The sequence below is a fragment of the Aspergillus caelatus genome (assembly GCF_009193585.1).
Source record: "Aspergillus caelatus strain CBS 763.97 unplaced genomic scaffold BDV27scaffold_118, whole genome shotgun sequence".
Classification (NCBI taxonomy): domain Eukaryota; kingdom Fungi; phylum Ascomycota; class Eurotiomycetes; order Eurotiales; family Aspergillaceae; genus Aspergillus; species Aspergillus caelatus.
Window position 1 is genome coordinate 43163 of NW_022475381.1, and position 17853 is coordinate 61015.

A 17853-nucleotide genomic window follows, 5' to 3' on the forward strand; every position below is an offset into this window, starting at 1 on the left:
GTAAGACAACGACCGTGGCGCGGCGCGCGGCGATCATTTTCGCGTCGCGAGATCACGTGTTTATATTACCCGATAGGTGTGGGTCAGTGGGACTCAGTACACATTTGGGCAAACTCGGAATGATGGACATAATAGCAGGTTGTGATATTGACTATATAATAAGCACTGCATATAATCTAATGGGCATTAAGCCGTATTTCTGATCTTGAAAATCGAACTAGTGGAACACCCCGGGATGATTAAAAGACCGCAGTAGGTAGGATGAGAAGAGAAATAACACATGCAGCATCTAAAAATATATATGCAACTTGAAATGATGTGCCATACAATCCAGAAAGCCTATCGCCGAGAAATAACCTGCCCCTGCCCCGAACCCATAATAATATTCTGTGCTGTCAAAACATATGGGAAACCGTTTTGTTTCGCCTTGCCCATCCACTGAAGCATATCCATTGTCGGGAGAGATTTCCACGTTGATCTCGAATAAGCACCCTTCATAGAGCTTTGGATGTCAAACCGATGGTCGGCAGGGTATAACACTCTCTTGTATAAGGATGCCGTGTCATCAATATCATCAATAGTCTTGAGGATAGCCTCGGATACCGAAGCAATAAATGTAGTCGCTTGCCGAAGGTCCATATAACCAGATGTCGCCGTAATATCAGGGCGCGCACCGATGAGCTGGGCACAATCGATAAAGTCCTGCTCCACTATGGAGCTGGTCGTGAATGGCGTATCTGCCGGTGCTTCACTTGGTGTGTGGATGTACACTGGGATATTAAATTGTTGAGATACATTGCGAAGAAATTGCTCAGCTGCCCATTTGCTGGTCAAGTACCCATCTCGAGCATCGGGCAGGATATCATGGTGCCTGAGGGCTCCAGAAGAAAAGAAGTGAAGTGGAATCATGCGGGGGAGACACAACCGAGCAAGTTCGTGGACAGAAAGGAAGTTAACGGCCCGGAGTGCTTGATAGTCATCCCAGAAAGAGCGATTAGCCGCGCAGTGCACCACTATGTCGGCGTTATCAGACAAACTGCTTAGGGTGTCTGATGAAAGACCCAGCTTTGCCTTCTGAAAGTTGCACTCGATGGCTTTGACTTTCTCCGAATCTGCTGCTAACTTTGTCACGTCGCGAACAAGACAAATGATCTTCGAAACTCGAGCATCTTCAATAAGCGAGGAGAGCAGATGACGGCCAATGTACCCAGTTGCACCTGTCAAAACTATAGTTAAGTCGTCGTTTTCGCGGGATACCGGGGCGCTTGGAAGGATATTGGCCCAGGATGGTGGGATAGCGAGCTCGACCTCCCAGTCGACAACATTAACAGAGGTATCCTCTAGCAATTTAGCCATCTCGCCCAGCGTGCTAGAGTTCATAAGATCAGCCAGTCGCGGAGTAAACGCCAATGATTCTTGAAGGACGCGTTGAAGTTTCACGAGAAGGAGCGAGTTACCCCCAATATGGAAGAAGTCTGTACCCGCGTGAATTGTTATTCCGGATGCTGGAAGAACCTCTTTCCATAGTTCACATAGTTTGGTTTCTCGTCCATTCATCTTGTCAGGGTTAGTAGGGCCTGGGCTTGAAATATCTGGTAGAGGAATATTGTAAAGAGCTTTCCGATCTGCTTTCCCATGCACGTTCACAGGGACACGTTCGATGGGAACGAATAGCGAAGGACGCATATAGTTAGGAAGTGGAAGTGCTGCTTGAATATCTGTCAGGACCCTCTCACTGGGCTCGCCTAGTGACGAGAAAACAACATAAGCCACCAGGAACTTGTCAGCAGCTTCTCCGTGGACAGCCACCAAAGCTTGACAGAGCTTGCCGTTTGCAACTTGCAAGATGGCATTCTCAATCTCTCCTAGTTCAATTCTGATGCCACGAAGTTTGATCTGGTTATCTCCGTCGATTCTCCCCTCGTAGATTAGAGTGCCATCCCTGTTGAGACGTCCCTGGTCTCCTGTTCGATAAAGTTTGTTCCAGCCGTGGGCCTCTGCACGCCTATCCTGCAAAATGGGAGGAACTGGAATGAACTTCTCATTGGTAAGCTCAGTTTGTCCAAGATATCCTGCTGCAATTCCTGGACCTCCAACAACGATCTCCCCGGGAACACCGATCGGGAGAGGGTGTAGCGCTTCATCTAGGATGTAGACCGAATAGTTGGGCAGGATACTCCCGACTGGAATGGGCTGTTCAAGATCAGCAAGTGTGAAATCAACTTCACCCTTAGTTAGAGCAATGGTGGCCTCCACCGGACCGTAGAAGTCGAAGACCTTCAGGTTGCTGGAGTTCAAGTCTCGGAATCGTCGAATAATCGACTTTGGTAGGGCCTCGCCACCGGTAAGAGCCCATTTCCAATGTACACACCGGGAAAGGATGTCCGACCCAGCGTCAAACCACATACCATACTCTGTTGGAGTGGCGAGGGTGTGGGTAACCTTTTCTTCCATAATGATTCTTGAAATTTCGTATGGGTCACCTCGTTTCTCGGACGGAACCACGTAAAGGGTTCCTCCATTGGCCAGGGCTGTGAATATTTGATGCAATGAAAAGTCGAAACTGAGGGCGATTTGCTGGAGGACCACGCTTGGGCCGACCTTCCAAGCTTTTTCGACTGCTTCAACATGCGTTGCGAAACAGGAATGCGGAAGGACAATACCCTTGGGGACACCAGTGGATCCGCTGGTGAACAGTATTGCGGCAGTACTCTCCGCAGTGGCCCTGTTCACTATGTTTGAAGCTGTAGTGTTGCAAATACTGGAGACATTGATGGCAACTGCATCTGCCGCCCGAAGATCGGCAACGTGTGGTTCTGTCCACTTGTCGTACAGGATTATTTGTGGCTGAGCAACTTCCACAGCACCTGCAAGCCGTTCCAGGCCATTCTTTAGGTCTAGAGGAACATATGCTGCACCAACACGGAAAATAGCAAGCATGGAACAAATCCAGTCTGCTCCTGGCTCTTGGAAAACAGCTACGCTGTCACCACCAGAGACATGCTGAACTAGGGTAGCAGCAATTGTATTTACCCGGTTGGCCATCCTGCTGTATGTGAGTACGTTTCCATGTCCGTCCCTGATTGCAGTGGTCTCAGGGTGTGCATCGATCATTTTATCGATCTGGTGGGCAACCGTAGCCGGCCATTCAGGCTCCAACTCGGGGCCTATGAACAGTTAGCCATGACCACGTATATGACCAAAGTATAACAGACCCTTCCCTAAAGCCAAAGCACTATCAATAGCCTTCCCAGACCACAGCAAAGGCGTCGACAGATCGACCTGTTCCGCAGGTATCTTTGTAGCGTGCTCTAGAAGATTGATGAAAGCACCAAACAGTAGTTCGGCAGCTTCCTTGGAATAGAGAGCCTCTTGAACCTTTAAGACAACTAGCGACTCCCCAGCTACCGTATCAAGCACTTCCATATGCAGATCATATCCAGTTGCAGCGTTGTTCCACGAAAGCTCGGCATCACAACCGGTCAGAGTTGTCTTCTCCTGATCGCCCAGTCGGTAGTCCATAAAGATCTGGAAAATTGGAGTGTGCGTGGTGGAGCGATTTATTCCCAACTCGTTAACAAGAACGTCAAATGGCACTTTGGAGTGCTGTAGCGCAGAATACACTTTGCTGCGAGTAAGCTTGACCGCGCCGTCCAATTTGGAGAACTCTGCCCGGTCGAATTTGAGCGGTAATAAATTGACGAGACACCCAATCGTGTTGATTGAATCCTTGTCGACTCGGTTCGAGTCTGCAATGCCAATAAAGAACTCATTGGTATTGGGAAGCATGCGAAAGACCAGGGCTTGGAGAATGGTAAGGTAAAAATGGAAGTTTGTGCTATGGAGCTTGCGAGCGATAGCTTTTACCTTGCTAGCTAGCCCAGCTCCTAACCTGGTTGACACCCGATGATGCCTAAACAAAAATCAGTAAATACTTTATTCACACCGGGTATGCAACCAACCTGTAAGTATCCAGGGTTCTGCGCTTTGGGATATCAACAAGAGGGAAAAGCTCAATTGCGCCGGGATCACCACGGATGACGGTGCGAAAATAGTCAATATGACTTCCCAAGAGTCCGGACTGATAATCATGTTGCTGTCGGGCAGAAAAGCTTCGGTTCTGAGAGGCCTGTGTAATCTCAGGAAGAATCTTTCCGTTGTATACACTGTCGAGCTCGGAGAGAAGAACATGCATGCTTTGTCCATCCAGGGAAATGTGATGACAGCCAATGAGAAAGTAGTGAACAGTATCTGATAGAGTAAGCAGCATTGCTCTGATCGAGTTCCCATCTTCCAAGTTGTATTCATGCCTTTGTAGTCTCTCGAGCTCTTCGGCTGCCTCAGCCTCGGAGTTTATGCGCCTGGTCTCTAATTTCAACAAGGGATAATCAATCACCTCTTGTATTGGGGTACCAGTATCTCCATCTGACCATAGATACCTAGTGCGGAGACCCTCGTGTCGTTCGACAACGGTATCTAAAGCTTGCTCAAAAGCTCCAACGCGGAGATTTCCAGAGAGACGTACAGAAGTTGAAAAGTTGAGAGGGTTCTTGTCCTTTAAGAAATGGTGAAGGAACCAAAACCTGGCTTGTGCAAAGGACATAGACTCACGTACAGGGCGAGATGACCGACCAAGGAAGTCGCGTTGCGATTGAGCTAGCTCATGTGGTGATTGTAGCTGCTTGGGCTCCACGGGTTCGTCTGGTGTCAGCAGCTCGATAGAGGAAGCCTCGCTTTCGCTTGGCGTTCTAAGTGGGGAATAGTTAGACGCGGAGTCACTGGGTACCTCCGAAATAGCAGTTTCGGAGATGAGTTTCTTTGGTTTTGGAGGCGACTGTTCGTTGAGGATATCAGCTGGGTCGTGCTTTGGTTCACTTGCACCAGTAATCGACGCAGGTATCTTTTGGACAGCAACTTGGAGAAGGTCGGAAATACAACTGCCGTCAAGGATCTTCAAGACTGGAATGTCAACCTCAATCTCTTTCAAGAACCACGAGCGAACCATGACCGCCACCAGTGAATCTAGGCCCAGTTCCACGAGTGGTGTGAATAGGTTGACATCATCCTCAGGTGAGATCTGTAGGACCTTTTTGAGATTCACCACAAATGATTCTACAACGGTGTTAGCAAGGACGTTCATGATTATCATTGTGAACATGATAAAAGGATTCACCTACCTTTGATAATCTCGTATATCGCTTCCTCTCCAGCAACTCCCTGCAGTTGGACCCTCACCTGCGCAGCAGCCTTGCCACTACCTGTCGTGGACCCTTCCTTTGTTGTCAGATTATAATGAGAAAACTTAATGTCTCTAGTATGAGTTTGTGGTATATCCAAGTCCGCGGGAACGTAGTTTACACCTGATACAACCTCAGCCTCATCAAGCGAGTCAGGACGGCCGGAGAGAATGGCTTCTGCAAACAGTGTGCAGAAGTCTTGCTCCGAGACATTATTATAGCCGAGCGTAGTGAAGTACTCAAAATCAAAGTTATCTTCTTGAGCTGCGTAACCAATACCGTGCACAGCAGGAATATCCATTGCCGATCCTGGAACACCCCTCTTCCTGCGCTGGTACATCAGAGAGGTCATGAATGTGTTCGCCGCTGAGTAGTTGCTCTGTCCACTGAAGCCAATCGCGGCGGTGATTGATGACGTGACAATGAAGAATTCCAGAGGCGTGTCATAGAATAGTTCGTCCAAGAGCTTGCTACCTTCAACCTTGGGTTTTATTACCTTTAGGAACTGGTCGTAAGTCATATTTTCAAAAACACTGTCTTGAAGAATCATGGCACCGTTGACAACGCCGCCAATGGTGGGCAAGGTGCGGTTGATCTCTCGATAACACGACCATAGAGACCTTCGGCTCGTAACGTCCCTATACATTGTTAGTCGATAGAGTGTACTGGAAGGAGATGGTGCACTGACAGCGAAAATGTTTTTACAGTGGCTCCTTGCTGCCCCATTGCCTCGGCGAACTTCGGATTGACCTTTGGAGATCGACTGCTCAAGACAACATATTTTGCTCCATGGGAAATCATCCATTGGCACAGAGACTGACCAAGCTCACCAGCCAGACCGACAAGGAAGTAGGTGCGATCCGGTCTAAAGATATTGCCAGAATCAATTGGCCGTACTCTAACGGGGGCAGATTCGATCGACCAATCAACCACTGCAAAACGCTCATCAAGCATAGAAAGGCTAGGTACGTGGCTAAGCGGGATGACCATAGGCTCGACAGAATGGGTGACAGTCTCGATTGACTGCCTAAGAAGCTGATTGATACTGCCGGAAACACTCAGAGATGGATAATTGAGATCATTGTTGAGAAGAGAGCTTCGCTTAATGTGCGTGCATTGTGGCGGGAGACACCTTTCGATACTTTCTGAGAAACTGTTGCTCTCCGACCCGACAGAAAGATCCACGTAGGTGGTGACATTTTCAGGAAGCAGCTGCTTTAGCTTCTGGTGCGATAGCCTAGGGTGGATGTAAAAACTGTCAGCAGTATCATCGTGGTTCTGACTGGTGACAAAAACAGTCCTGGCACCCAAAACCCTGGCACCGTCCCGCAGGTAAGACCTTATAGGCTCATCTGCTTCCCTAATCAGGAGTACCTCGCCTTCTGTTATAGTGTTTAGCACTGCTGTCATTAATATTTTAGCAGCGACCGAGGCAAGAAAGGATAAGGGGCTATGGCCCATAGCATGTTGTTCTACTGTGACACACCACTTCGACGGTATAACTGCCGGCGACTGAGTAGAAGACGTAAGGGCAATGACTGTCTTCTCTGAATCATGGATCACACCGTAGATGAGTCGGAGAAACCCCGTGCTCCCGACCTTCAAGGACTGAAGTGAGGAGTAAATTGTCCGAACTAGCACATCGTCGGATGATGTTGCGCTAGGATTATACAAGGGCGAGACCTCTTCGATATTAAATGTTGCTCCAGCCTTAATAATCCGTATGGTCTCTTTCTGTGGATCGACTTCTTTGGTGATCACCCGTCGTTGCGAGTTGTAACGCTGGTTTTTGGCCGTGCTGGGTAAGAGTCTTGGAATCAACATGCGTCTGTCTTGATAGTTGATTTCTGGTTCTGCAGACCAGAGGAGAGGTTCTTTCCTGGACCCCCATCTTCGCAGAAGATGGTGGCTGATAATAGCTTCAGACAGAATATTGGCTGTTGGATTATCGATATTTTCGATGTCAAATAGTTGGAGGTTGATGTTCGGATTTTCGGTTTTCACCGTCCTCCCGATCCCGACAAGCATCATGGAGTACGGTTCATCTGCCCTGCAGCCACACGAAACCATCACTAAGGTCCCCGCTATCTCGAAAAGTCTTTGTAGGCTATGAAACTTCTGCGGAGTTAGCCTCTTCATGAAAGGTTCATCGAGCTCTGTCAAACACAGAATAGTGGCCCCTGAAGGTGCCGCAGAACTAGGAGATACAAGATCCTCAATGCTCTCGCAAACGATGGTATTGGAAAACTTGGAAGATAGATTTGCGCAAATATCTTCGACGAGATGGAAAACCGGCAGTGTTGTGCCACCGATAACTACCAATGTGCCCAGTCTCTCATTCTCAGACGACAGGGAAAGGGGGTTGCGAAGGACAGCCACACGATCATCAATAGCCTGGGAAACAAACACTGTCACGGGAAGAGAATCGCTGATATCAGGCGTTGTCGTATCAATACCTGAAAAGCCGGTTTGGCGGAGAACAGAATCCCACTGAGGCAGTGTTAGGCAAGGTCCCCACGGTCGTCCTGTCTCAGCTGCGGCCCACCAGCCTGGTAGTGTTCCCACCGTCATACCACTGAATAGAAGGTCGCAGTTTGTCACTTCCAAAGTAAGTAAGTAACCTCCAGGTTTCAATAGCCGGCGGACGTTCGCCATTGATTGCTGTATGTCAGCTGAAACATGCAGAACATTGGCAGCGATAACGACGTCGTACTGTCCTTCTGTGAACCCCTGCTCACCTGGTGCCAAATCAGTGTTAAATGTCTTGAATACCATACGGTTTGCATATTCTTTGAAGCGTTCCTCCGCCTCCGGGAAGAATCCACTAGAAATGTCAGTAAAGGTATATGTGGCAAAGGCCGAGCCCAATTCCGGCAAAATTGTTTTGGTCGACGCGCCTGTTCCAGCTCCTATAACAAATTAGATTAAATCCTCTATAGCCGAAAGGAAGGATTGCACATGTAAACCTACCAATTTCAAAAATGTGCATTCCCGGATAGCGGTGCGCAATTTGGGCAACTATGCGACTCATCCAGCGGTTATTTGGGCCAGCGGCTAAGCCATTCTCGTATACCGCGAGCATAAGCCCGTCCTGATTCATGTGTTCCAACATGCTAGTGCCGCTGCGGACTACTTCGACAAGATGGTCGCCCACGACCTCCACGAAGCGAATGTCTTTTCGTCCCTCGTATCTAATACAATCCAATCAGCCGCTTTGCTTCCGCGAAACCCTAAACATGAACAAGCGGCAAAAGGAGACAGGTGGGGAGCATGACAACGACAAACCAATTACTTACTTGCCCAAGATCTGCCTGATATCTTCTCTCTCATCATTGAGACATTCAGGCGGTACTTTGGGATGTTCGCAACGACAAACCATGTCAATCATGCGTTCACACCATCGAAGATAGTACCTGAAATGAGGCAGGATCTGATCCCGCTCCTCAGGGGGAATTGATCGAACAACATTGCATATGTACCAAAACGCAACACGGTCAATATCCTTGTAAACCTGTACCTCAGAAGGGGAGAGCGTCTCGCCCATTGCTGCAAGATGACCATCTGGAACAGCAGGCCTCAGCCTGAAGCTTGAAAAGAGCGGTAAGTCATCCTTAGGAGAACCCGGAGAGAATGGTACGAGAGACGCCCCTTCAATCTGGATGCACGAGTTTTTGCCATCTGCTGTATACAGGTGAATATCGGCAGTCAAGCTTCCTTGGGTGTTGGTACGAATAAAGGTCTCGTATTTGAAGGAGCTTTGCTTGCCTAACACAAGATGACTAAAGTGGGTGTTGAAGACCAATGACTCAAACCGCGTGGGAACGTGAAGGGACCATATCTGACCATCGCCAGGGAAGGACCACGCCGCGAAAGCGGTTTGTAAGGCAGTGTCAAGAATTCCCGGGTGGAAGATCAGGTTATCCTCCCATGCCATGCCGGACTGGTCCTCGATCAGGCCAGTGGCATATCCGGGCTTCCGTTGGATTTGTGACACCCCTTGGAAAGGCTTGGAGTAATTATAACCGATCTTGGAAAGGCACCGGTAGAACTCATTCCCATCAACAGTAACAAGGTTGAAGGGATCTGATTCATAGTTGGCAAGTGCCGTGGGACTCGAGGTGCCGAACTCTGTGATAACCTTGCCTTTCGCATTCAATACTTCGTTTCCATCCGCCTTCGCGATCGAATAACAGGCGAATTGAGTGATCATTGATTGCTCAGAAGTATGTACCACATTAACATTGAAGATGACCTCAATACTAGCCCCATCGTCACCAAAAGCAATCGCACGGCCAATTTCTAGGTCGGAAACTTTCAAACAGGAAATCTGCTTCCGCTTGAGAAGCTGCTTTGTAGCTTCAATGGCCATAGAAACATAGCCCGTCGCTGGGAAAACCATCTGTCCCTGTAGTCGGTGTCCACTAAGCCAAGATATTTCGCTCGGACGGAGAATGTTTCGCCATTGAATTTCCTGGAAAGTACTCGCCTCGCAGCATTGGGTACCGAGTAGCGGGTTTGGGGGATTGCGGCGGAATTTATGGTGGTTGGAGACTCGGGATCCTGTCCAGTACTCACGCTGGTGATCGAACGGGTACGAGGGCAATGTAGTGAGAATTTTTCTATAACCTTTAGACCCAGATAGGAGCTGATTGACTGCATTGAATTGAATGCTGCCGGATCCAAGATGCATCCATACGAAGCCCAGGGCTGCGGATAATTCGTGACAGTCATTTTTCATGCGGGTCAAGACACCGGTATAGGGGGCATCGCATCCAAACTCCTCTAGGGTTGCTGTCGCTGGACCCTTCAACGCCGGGTGTGGTCCGATTTCTATACTTAAATCGAACGGTCCAAGCTCAGAGACGGCTTGAGATACAGCACTGGAGAATAAAACTGTGTTGCACATGTTGTCAACCCAATAAACCTCAGAAAGCAATTCCTCTGACATCCTTTGTCCTTCAATAACACTTGAGAACCACACTGGCCCTGTTCCTTCATTGACCCCTATTTCACATGATCTCATGGACTCTAGATAGGGAGCTGCACAGGGCGACATGTGCGCAGAGTGATAGGCGGTATCAACCTTCAGCTTTCTAGCAAATTTCTGCTCTGCCTTCAGCATCTCGAGGGCCTCATCGATCATTCTCTCATCACCAGAGAGGGTTATACTAGAGCTGGAGTTCACTGCCGCAACCTGAATGCGACCTTTGAAGCGTGGATCAGCACAGATGTGCAGAGCTTCGGCATGGGAGGTGCCAACAGCCATCATAGCCCCTCTGTCACCATTGGGGGATGACGCATGTTTGGCATGCATACCACGGTAATATGCAATGCGTACAGCATCCTCGGCAGACACAAGGCCCGCCGCATATGCAGCAGCGATCTCACCAGATGAGTGGCCCACGACTGCTTTGAAGCGAATTCCCGCCGCATGAAGAACGTCTACCAGTACGATTTGGATCGCAAGGCATAAAGGCTGCGATACAGCAGCTTCTGTGATACGCGAGGTCTCGCTAGTGGCAAGCAACTGGTCCTGGATGGTCCAGCTAGGTCTATGCTCCACAGGCAAGTCGTGAAGGACTGAATCGAGGTAAGCAATTCTTTCCTGGCAAAACGCAGATGACTCAAGAAGGCATGCTCCCATCCGCGGCCACTGCGCCCCCTGTCCCGTGAAGATACCAAGAATGGCAGGATTATTGATCTGATAGCGGCGACTGCTGAGTTCCGTCTCATTTCTGGCAGCATCTGCCATGGTTTTCAGCTGCTGAGCTAGTCCTTCGTTGTCGCGGACTGGAACATATGTTCGATAAGGAAGTGTCGAGCGGCGCGAACACAGCGTTGTAATGAGATCTTGGATGTCCAAGGTGGAACTTGTTGTTATGTAGCTTGAGTAGGTGGACAGCATAGTCCTAAGACTTTTTTCAGAAGCGGCAGAAAAGATCAGAGGGGTGAAGGTTGAAATTAAGGAAGGTTCAGATGATGATTGAAAGCCCTGCTCGAAGCTTTCGATGATAGCGTGGGCATTGGTTCCACCAAAGCCTAGTAAGGTCAGCAAATTAATGCAACATTGTAACACAGTTGCTCACCAAAGCTATTAACACTAGCCCGTTTGACCTGGCCAGGAGCCAGTGTAGGCCAAGGTAAAGGCTTCGTGGGGATCTCTAGATTAGTGTAAAATGGTGCGACCTTGTCACTCAATTGATCAAAGTGCAGATTTGGCGGAATGACCCCATGTCTCATGGCCAGTAATGATCCAATCAAAGAGGCCAGTCCAGCAGAGCCTTCAGTGTGACCTATCACGGTCTTGATAGAACCAACGAGTAATTTGGTGTCAGAAATCGAGTCGCTAGGGAATAATGCTGCCGATATCGCTTCCGCCTCTTGCGGATCGCCAGCCTGAGTTCCAGTACCATGAGCGTGGAAGAACTGAGGACGGTCAAGAGGGTTATTGATATCCAGACCGGCCCGACGGTAGGTGTCGCGAATCAGTGCCGTTTGTGCAATATTACTCGGCATAGTAAGACCAGTGGTCCGTCCATCCTGATTAACACCAGTCTCGCGGATGATGCATTCAATGTGGTCCCCATCGGCAAGAGCCTGGCTCAGAGTCTTCAGGACCACGGCTGCCACACCTTCTCCACGAGCGTAGCCATCTGCGGCGCGATCCCACATTGCACACCGGCCATTTGGTGACAGCATGCGCAGGTTTGACTCGGTCACGTACATGGCTACACAAATTAGCAGCGAGCTAGGTCAGCCAGAAGTGCTTACTTACTAGGACTCAAAATCAAGTTCGTTCCTGCTGCTATAGCCAGCGAAGATTCACCGCTACGAAGTGTTTGCACGGCCTGATGCACGGCCACAAGACTGGACGAGCATGCTGTATCAATGGTCATCGATGGACCATGCCAGTCGAAAACGTAGGATATCCGGTTGGAGACTATACTTCGAGCTAAGCCAGTAGCCGTGTATGTCGGAAGTGCCTCAATATCGCTGGCCACCATGGTAGACCAATCATCACACATCATACCAACGTAGACTGCTGTAGACGACCCACGGAGGTTCTCCATGGGCAGACCTGCAGTACAGAGAGAATCATACACAGTTTCCAGGAGTAGACGTTGCTGTGGGTCAATGGCATCGCTCTCCATTGGTTGTATGTTGAAGAATGGCGCATCAAAATGAGCAATATTCTCTTCAAGAAAGTAGGACTTCGTTGCGTTGGTAGTTCCATGGTGAGTTGCTTCTGGGTGGTAAAAATTATCAACATTAAATCGATCAGAAGGGACCTTCTTGGAAATATCGTAGGGATCTCTTAAAAGCTCCCAGAGCTTGCTAGGAGTATCACAACCTCCTGGGAAACGGCAACCGATCCCAATAATGGCAATTGGTTCAGGCATGGTAGGCAGGCGTTACGATAGTAATTCCTGTGGAAGAGACAAAGGAGCTTTGTTGTAGGAGGTAATTGCTCGAATGAATGGCTATCATGAGCAAAACTGTTCGTTTTATACGCATCTGTCCTATCTTCGAGGTATAGCACTGGCCTCAATGAGACATGGACTGATCTGGGACTCTATCAGCTAAGCTAGTAGTATCCCACCGAAAAACTCCGAACACAGTAACCATCCGAACCCCACCTAATTTACGCTGAATCCTGTGGTAATTCGGTTTCAAGGCACTATGTTCCAAAATCAGTAGGTCTTTTACAGATGGTTGGAACTAGAAACAAACCGTTTGCCATTGAGAGGCGAGGTTCGGTTCCATGAAGGGACCGGGAAACATATGACTGGGGCCCATGAAAGGAAGACCATAATAGAAACTTTCCTGCAGGCTATATTGATTAAGGCCTCCAATAGTGAATGGCATTGTTTGGACTGCACTATTGTAAGCAAGGATGAGGATGAAAAGATAACTAAACTGACCTGATTCTGAGGTAATATCGTTGTTCATACCTGGCCTCTCTGGGTCTACCTTACTATTGCCAGAGAGAGTTACCAGCACAATGTTGAGGGTATCGGCTGCAGTCTTTGCCTCCATCGATGAACTACTTGACCTAGTCCATATCTTATGTGCCAGTGTCAATGCTTCCATAATTTGATCCCAGCTGCAGGCATCTGTTGGGGGAATTGAGCTGTCCTGCCTCTGGCGCGCGAGGAAGCACAGCAGCATTGTAGCGGTGAGAAACTCATGCTTCATAAAAGACGATTCCCGCCATCGCATCGTATAAAGCTGACCATCTGGGTTCGTTTCTTCGTCAAATATCCGCTGGATCTCCAAAATACCCAAGGCCGCCTCTATGCAAGAGCTCCGCGAGTAAGAGTATAAAGCCCGCCTATCCAGAGACCGGACTAGGTCTGGGTTTAAATACTTACAATGCAACATGATCTGGCCTTTGTGGAACATTAGTCTAAGAAAGAGCCGGTGTAAGATCACCTGTGGAGGATCAGTCACTGCCACTGCCATGGGCTTCATGCGGAGATAAGGAGGGACTGTTGCCTCCGCGTCATGCAGAACTCGATCTAGTCGCATTGCTTCGTCGTAGGCTACCGGCCGTACCGATGCTGTGAAATCGACGATTGCCCCTAGCGCAATAAAGATGCGGCGCCTAGCGATTAGATGCGATACCGTTGTGATCTCCGTCTCCGGTCTGGACGGGGGAAGCTCAGTACAATCTTCATCGAAGTCGGAGTCATTCAGATTACGAGGCTCTACGGTATCGCACTGCCAATCCTTTATCATCCGAGGCATACCCATCTGGGTTGATATTAGGATATCCCCCTGCAGGATGGTGGCCCAGGCCCTACGCCGCATCTCTCCCGCAAACGGGGAGATCCCTGGCAGGTGGGATGGATCCCGGTGATAACCCATGCGCAGAGCTATATTGACCGAGATACCCGACAGAATCCATATGTCTCGATCCGCATCCTTGCGGATGGAATATTCAATGGTTAAATAGTGGTAGAGAGTTTCAAAGGTGTACCTCCCTGATTTGGTATACTCGCCCAAAAGTAGACACTGCACTATTTTTTCGCGGTACGTATCCACCAGCGGATTACGATTTCCTGTAGGAGCACTAGACCCCGTAGCACTTGAAGCCAGTACTGCAAGACATATCATAGAGAAGAGGAGCCCTAGCCACATGACTCCAGTCTGGGATGGATTCTCCCAGAATTGTTCATACTACAGCACCGTATCGTTAGCCACGCATGCCTATATTAATCCAGGAACATGCTGAACCTACCTCGCGTAGGAATTGGCCACTGTGTATGCAAGCTAGTGTTCACAATGCCGTTATCAATAGGTGTTTGTGTATCATAGATTGGAGACTTACATGGCGCCAAATCCAATAGATTGAAGTACCGCGAAACGTACCGGTCGGTGGCAGCCTTGTCGGGCAAAGCTGCCAGAATGTCTTCTTTGGTCGCTGACTTGCATCCATACAACAGGAATGTGTGTAGCATCATCGGCCTTTCTACATCCTTATCGTCCTCTCCGGCGAGTTGCTGCTTGAGATCTGCGATGCCTTCCAGGATGGCGGCCCAATGCGTTCCGCCGACGTACTGAGCATCCGACGAATTAAACCATATACTCCCGCCATCGGACTGGGCTGGAGATTGCTCGCTGCTAATTGTCTCTGCTTCATTCTGGCAGTCTCGGGTCGCAGACCCTGGCACCGGGTGGTGGTCCGGGTGGTCTGGGCCATCGCCAGTGGCCTTCTGCATCAGGGAGACGACGATCTGCTCCAGCTGGCCCAAACGGTCCTGAACGGTTGCCCGGGGGCGACCATTGTGGGGCACCTGTGGCCTTGTGGCCCTCTGGGGCTGGGGAATCGTGGTCACAGAGGGTGATTGTGGAGCTTCATTATTAGGATAGCCACATGAGAGCGCCAATCCACGAGATGTGCATGCCGAACAGGGTCGCTTGCGGTCACATCGGAGTCTATCGGAGGATTCAATCAACTTTGCTTGCATATACGGAGGATAGTGTGCTGCGACTTACTTCCTGCGGCGACACAACATACAGGAGAGTTGGGGTTTGCTCCGACGATTGACTGGTGGCACTTGGGCGGATGCAGGATCCATAGTGGCTGTCGGAGATACTGATACGCACGACGACGGTATCCGGATGTAACGCGATCACTATGTAATGCTATATATATCTCGTATATAGGTCTGGATACAAATTGTAGCCGCTAGCGAGGTTGTAATCGGGTTGAGGCCTCGCATCCGACGTTGGGCCGTAGATGGGTGTGGAGATGGTTCCTCCGTCCAGCAGTTTCGGGCGGTTCCACCTGGACCACACAGACGAGTTGTGATAAGTCGAAGTAATAAGAGAAGTCTGCATGACAAGCACGAAACCGATCGTATGTTGTATGTTACAGTGGACTAACCAGGCTAGCCAAGGCGCCATCACTGCCCGTGTTCCGTCCACGTTCCCCACGCCGAAGATCCAACCAACCGGAGCATTCTGTCAACCATATTCCTCCGCCTATTCCTCCGTCGTTTCCTCCGCCCATCTCACATCTCCATCGATTCATCCGCTCGTTCCCCCTTTCGTCCGTTGCAAGAGCGCAACCATGGAATTCTTCAGCCCTATTAGTCGTTTATTGTCTTTGTTGTCAGTCAGCCAGGGAAGCTCGGCGTTGGTGGCACAGAGAGCCCGAGCTGCGATGGACCGATGACAACTTTTTCCTCCGTGGGCGTCAATCTTTCAGAGCACAGTACAAAAGGCATAAGACCTCGTTGCTTGCAGCAGAATCCGCGTTCTCGCAAATCTAACCGTGAAGTATAGTTCACAATGAAACCCTCCACCAGTGGCGAGAGTGACAGGACGCGATTGGAACCTACTGATGAGGAGGTGGCCAAACTACCGTCACAGAAATTCGAGGATGAGGTGGTCGACTGGAATGGCCCGGACGACCCCGATAATCCCCTCAACTGGTCAACCGCTAAAAGCTTTGGTCATGTCATTATCGTCGCCGTCTTATCAATGGTTGTGTAAGTGTCCCCCGAATGGGATGGATGCCCAACCACTGGCCGCGCTAACACCCTGTCAGGAACATCGCCTCAACAATGGTCGCTCCCGCAATGGAGGGCGTAGTCAGAGATTTGGAGATCACCAGTAGAACGCTAGGAACCCTGGCAGTGAGTATTTATCTTCTGGGGTTCGCGCTGGGCCCCCTCTTCATCTCGTCTCTCTCCGAGATGTATGGGCGGCTCATTGTCTATCACATTTCCAACGCTGTGTTCGTCATCTTCGTCGTGGCCTGCGCGTTGAGCCACACGACGGCTCAATTCCTGGTCTTCCGATTCATCAATGGCTGCGCGGGAGCGGCGCCCCTAGCCCTAGGTGGCGGGACCATTGCGGATGTCATTCCGGTCGAGAAACGGGGTGCCGCTGCTGCGCTATTTGGCCTAGGACCCCTTCTGGGACCGGTACGTTGGCCTTCCTTCTTTGATGCGAGGTATACTAAGCGAACCAGGTGCTGGGGCCGGTGATTGGGGGCTTTGTGGCCGAAGGGAAAAACTGGCGATGGACCTTCTGGGTGGTCGCAATCCTGGTAAGATTTCATATTCTGGCGTGTTGTTTATAATGCTGACAATCCGGGGCAGGGAGGGGCAGCATCGCTCGGGACACTCATCTTCATGCGCGAAACGCATCCGAACACGCTGCTAGAACGGAAGGCCGCCTACTTGCGACGCTCAACTGGGAACCCACGCCTCCGATCGAAACTCGATCGCGGTCTCTCAAATCAGCAGATCATCCTCACCTCCCTCGTACGACCAACCAAACTCCTCCTATTTTCCCCAATCGTGTTAGTTATGTCGATCTACGTGGCTCTCATCTTTGGCCTCCTATACCTGCTGTTTGCCACTTTCAGTATGGTGTTTGAAGGCCAGTACGGCTTCAGCACGGGGATCTCTGGTCTGGCCTACTTAGGACTGGGCATTGGTGAACTCGTTGGGTTATTCACATTCGGAGTCTTAAGCGACCGCATTCTGAAGGCGAAAATGGCTGCGGAGAATGCACAGGAACCCAAACCTGAGTATCGCCTCGTCCTGATGATGTGGTTCCCTCCGGTTATTGGGCCGGGCCTGTTTATCTACGGCTGGACAGCGTACTACCAGGTGCATTGGATGGTTCCCATCGTTGGGACATTCATCGTCGGCTTTGGCTCCTTCTTCGTGATCATGCCTTCACAGCTCTATCTAGTGGACCTATTTGGGTCGGAGGCGGCTGCATCTGCGCTGGGGGCGAACATTCTCCTGCGCTCACTGTTTGGAGCCTTCCTGCCGCTCGCTGGCTCGCACATGTATGCAACACTCAACTATGGTTGGGGCAATACGTTGTTGGGCTTCTTGGCGCTGGCCTTTGCACCTGTGCCTATGTTGTTCTATCGGTATGGGGAATGGCTGCGTAGCCGAACGACCGTCCGGCTATGACGCTTGTTCTTTTTATAGGATATTTATAGATACAGCCCTACGGCGACATGGATATTTCCCCTTTTACAATGCCATTGGCTATACATGCAGTCGTAAACGTAATACAGAAGTGGAGTAAGCCAGGCAGATACGAAAAGACGGTGCAGACCCCACTGACCAAGGGCCGCCGATAC

At 49.9% G+C, this 17853-nt stretch overlaps 3 protein-coding genes across 3 annotated transcripts; 1 reads left to right on the forward strand and 2 right to left on the reverse strand.

Annotated features, from left to right (window-relative positions):
- Positions 1-153: 153 nt before the first annotated feature.
- On the reverse strand, positions 154-12796 carry BDV27DRAFT_8643 (uncharacterized protein). The gene is made up of 9 exons (XM_032077809.1): positions 12013-12796; positions 11324-11965; positions 8534-11276; positions 8208-8428; positions 5926-8146; positions 5178-5875; positions 3963-5112; positions 3216-3913; positions 154-3167 (listed from the first exon to the last, which is right to left on the reverse strand). Exons 1-9 carry the CDS (start codon positions 12635-12637, stop codon positions 340-342), a joined length of 11826 nt encoding a protein of 3941 aa, XP_031926351.1. The 5' UTR covers positions 12638-12796; the 3' UTR covers positions 154-339.
- Positions 12797-12956: 160 nt separating this feature from the next.
- Positions 12957-15319, reverse strand: BDV27DRAFT_146259 (putative transcription factor; the record flags this gene model as incomplete). The annotated part of the gene is made up of 5 exons (XM_032070546.1): positions 12957-13111; positions 13190-14417; positions 14479-14510; positions 14569-15176; positions 15237-15319. The coding sequence occupies 5 exons, from the start codon at positions 15317-15319 to the stop codon at positions 12957-12959; spliced, it is 2106 nt and encodes a 701-aa protein (XP_031926352.1).
- A 715-nt stretch (positions 15320-16034) lies between these two features.
- On the forward strand, positions 16035-17680 carry BDV27DRAFT_146260 (MFS transporter; the record flags this gene model as incomplete). The annotated part of the gene is made up of 4 exons (XM_032070547.1): positions 16035-16234; positions 16294-16672; positions 16720-16797; positions 16850-17680. The coding sequence occupies 4 exons, from the start codon at positions 16035-16037 to the stop codon at positions 17678-17680; spliced, it is 1488 nt and encodes a 495-aa protein (XP_031926353.1).
- Positions 17681-17853: the final 173 nt, after the last annotated feature.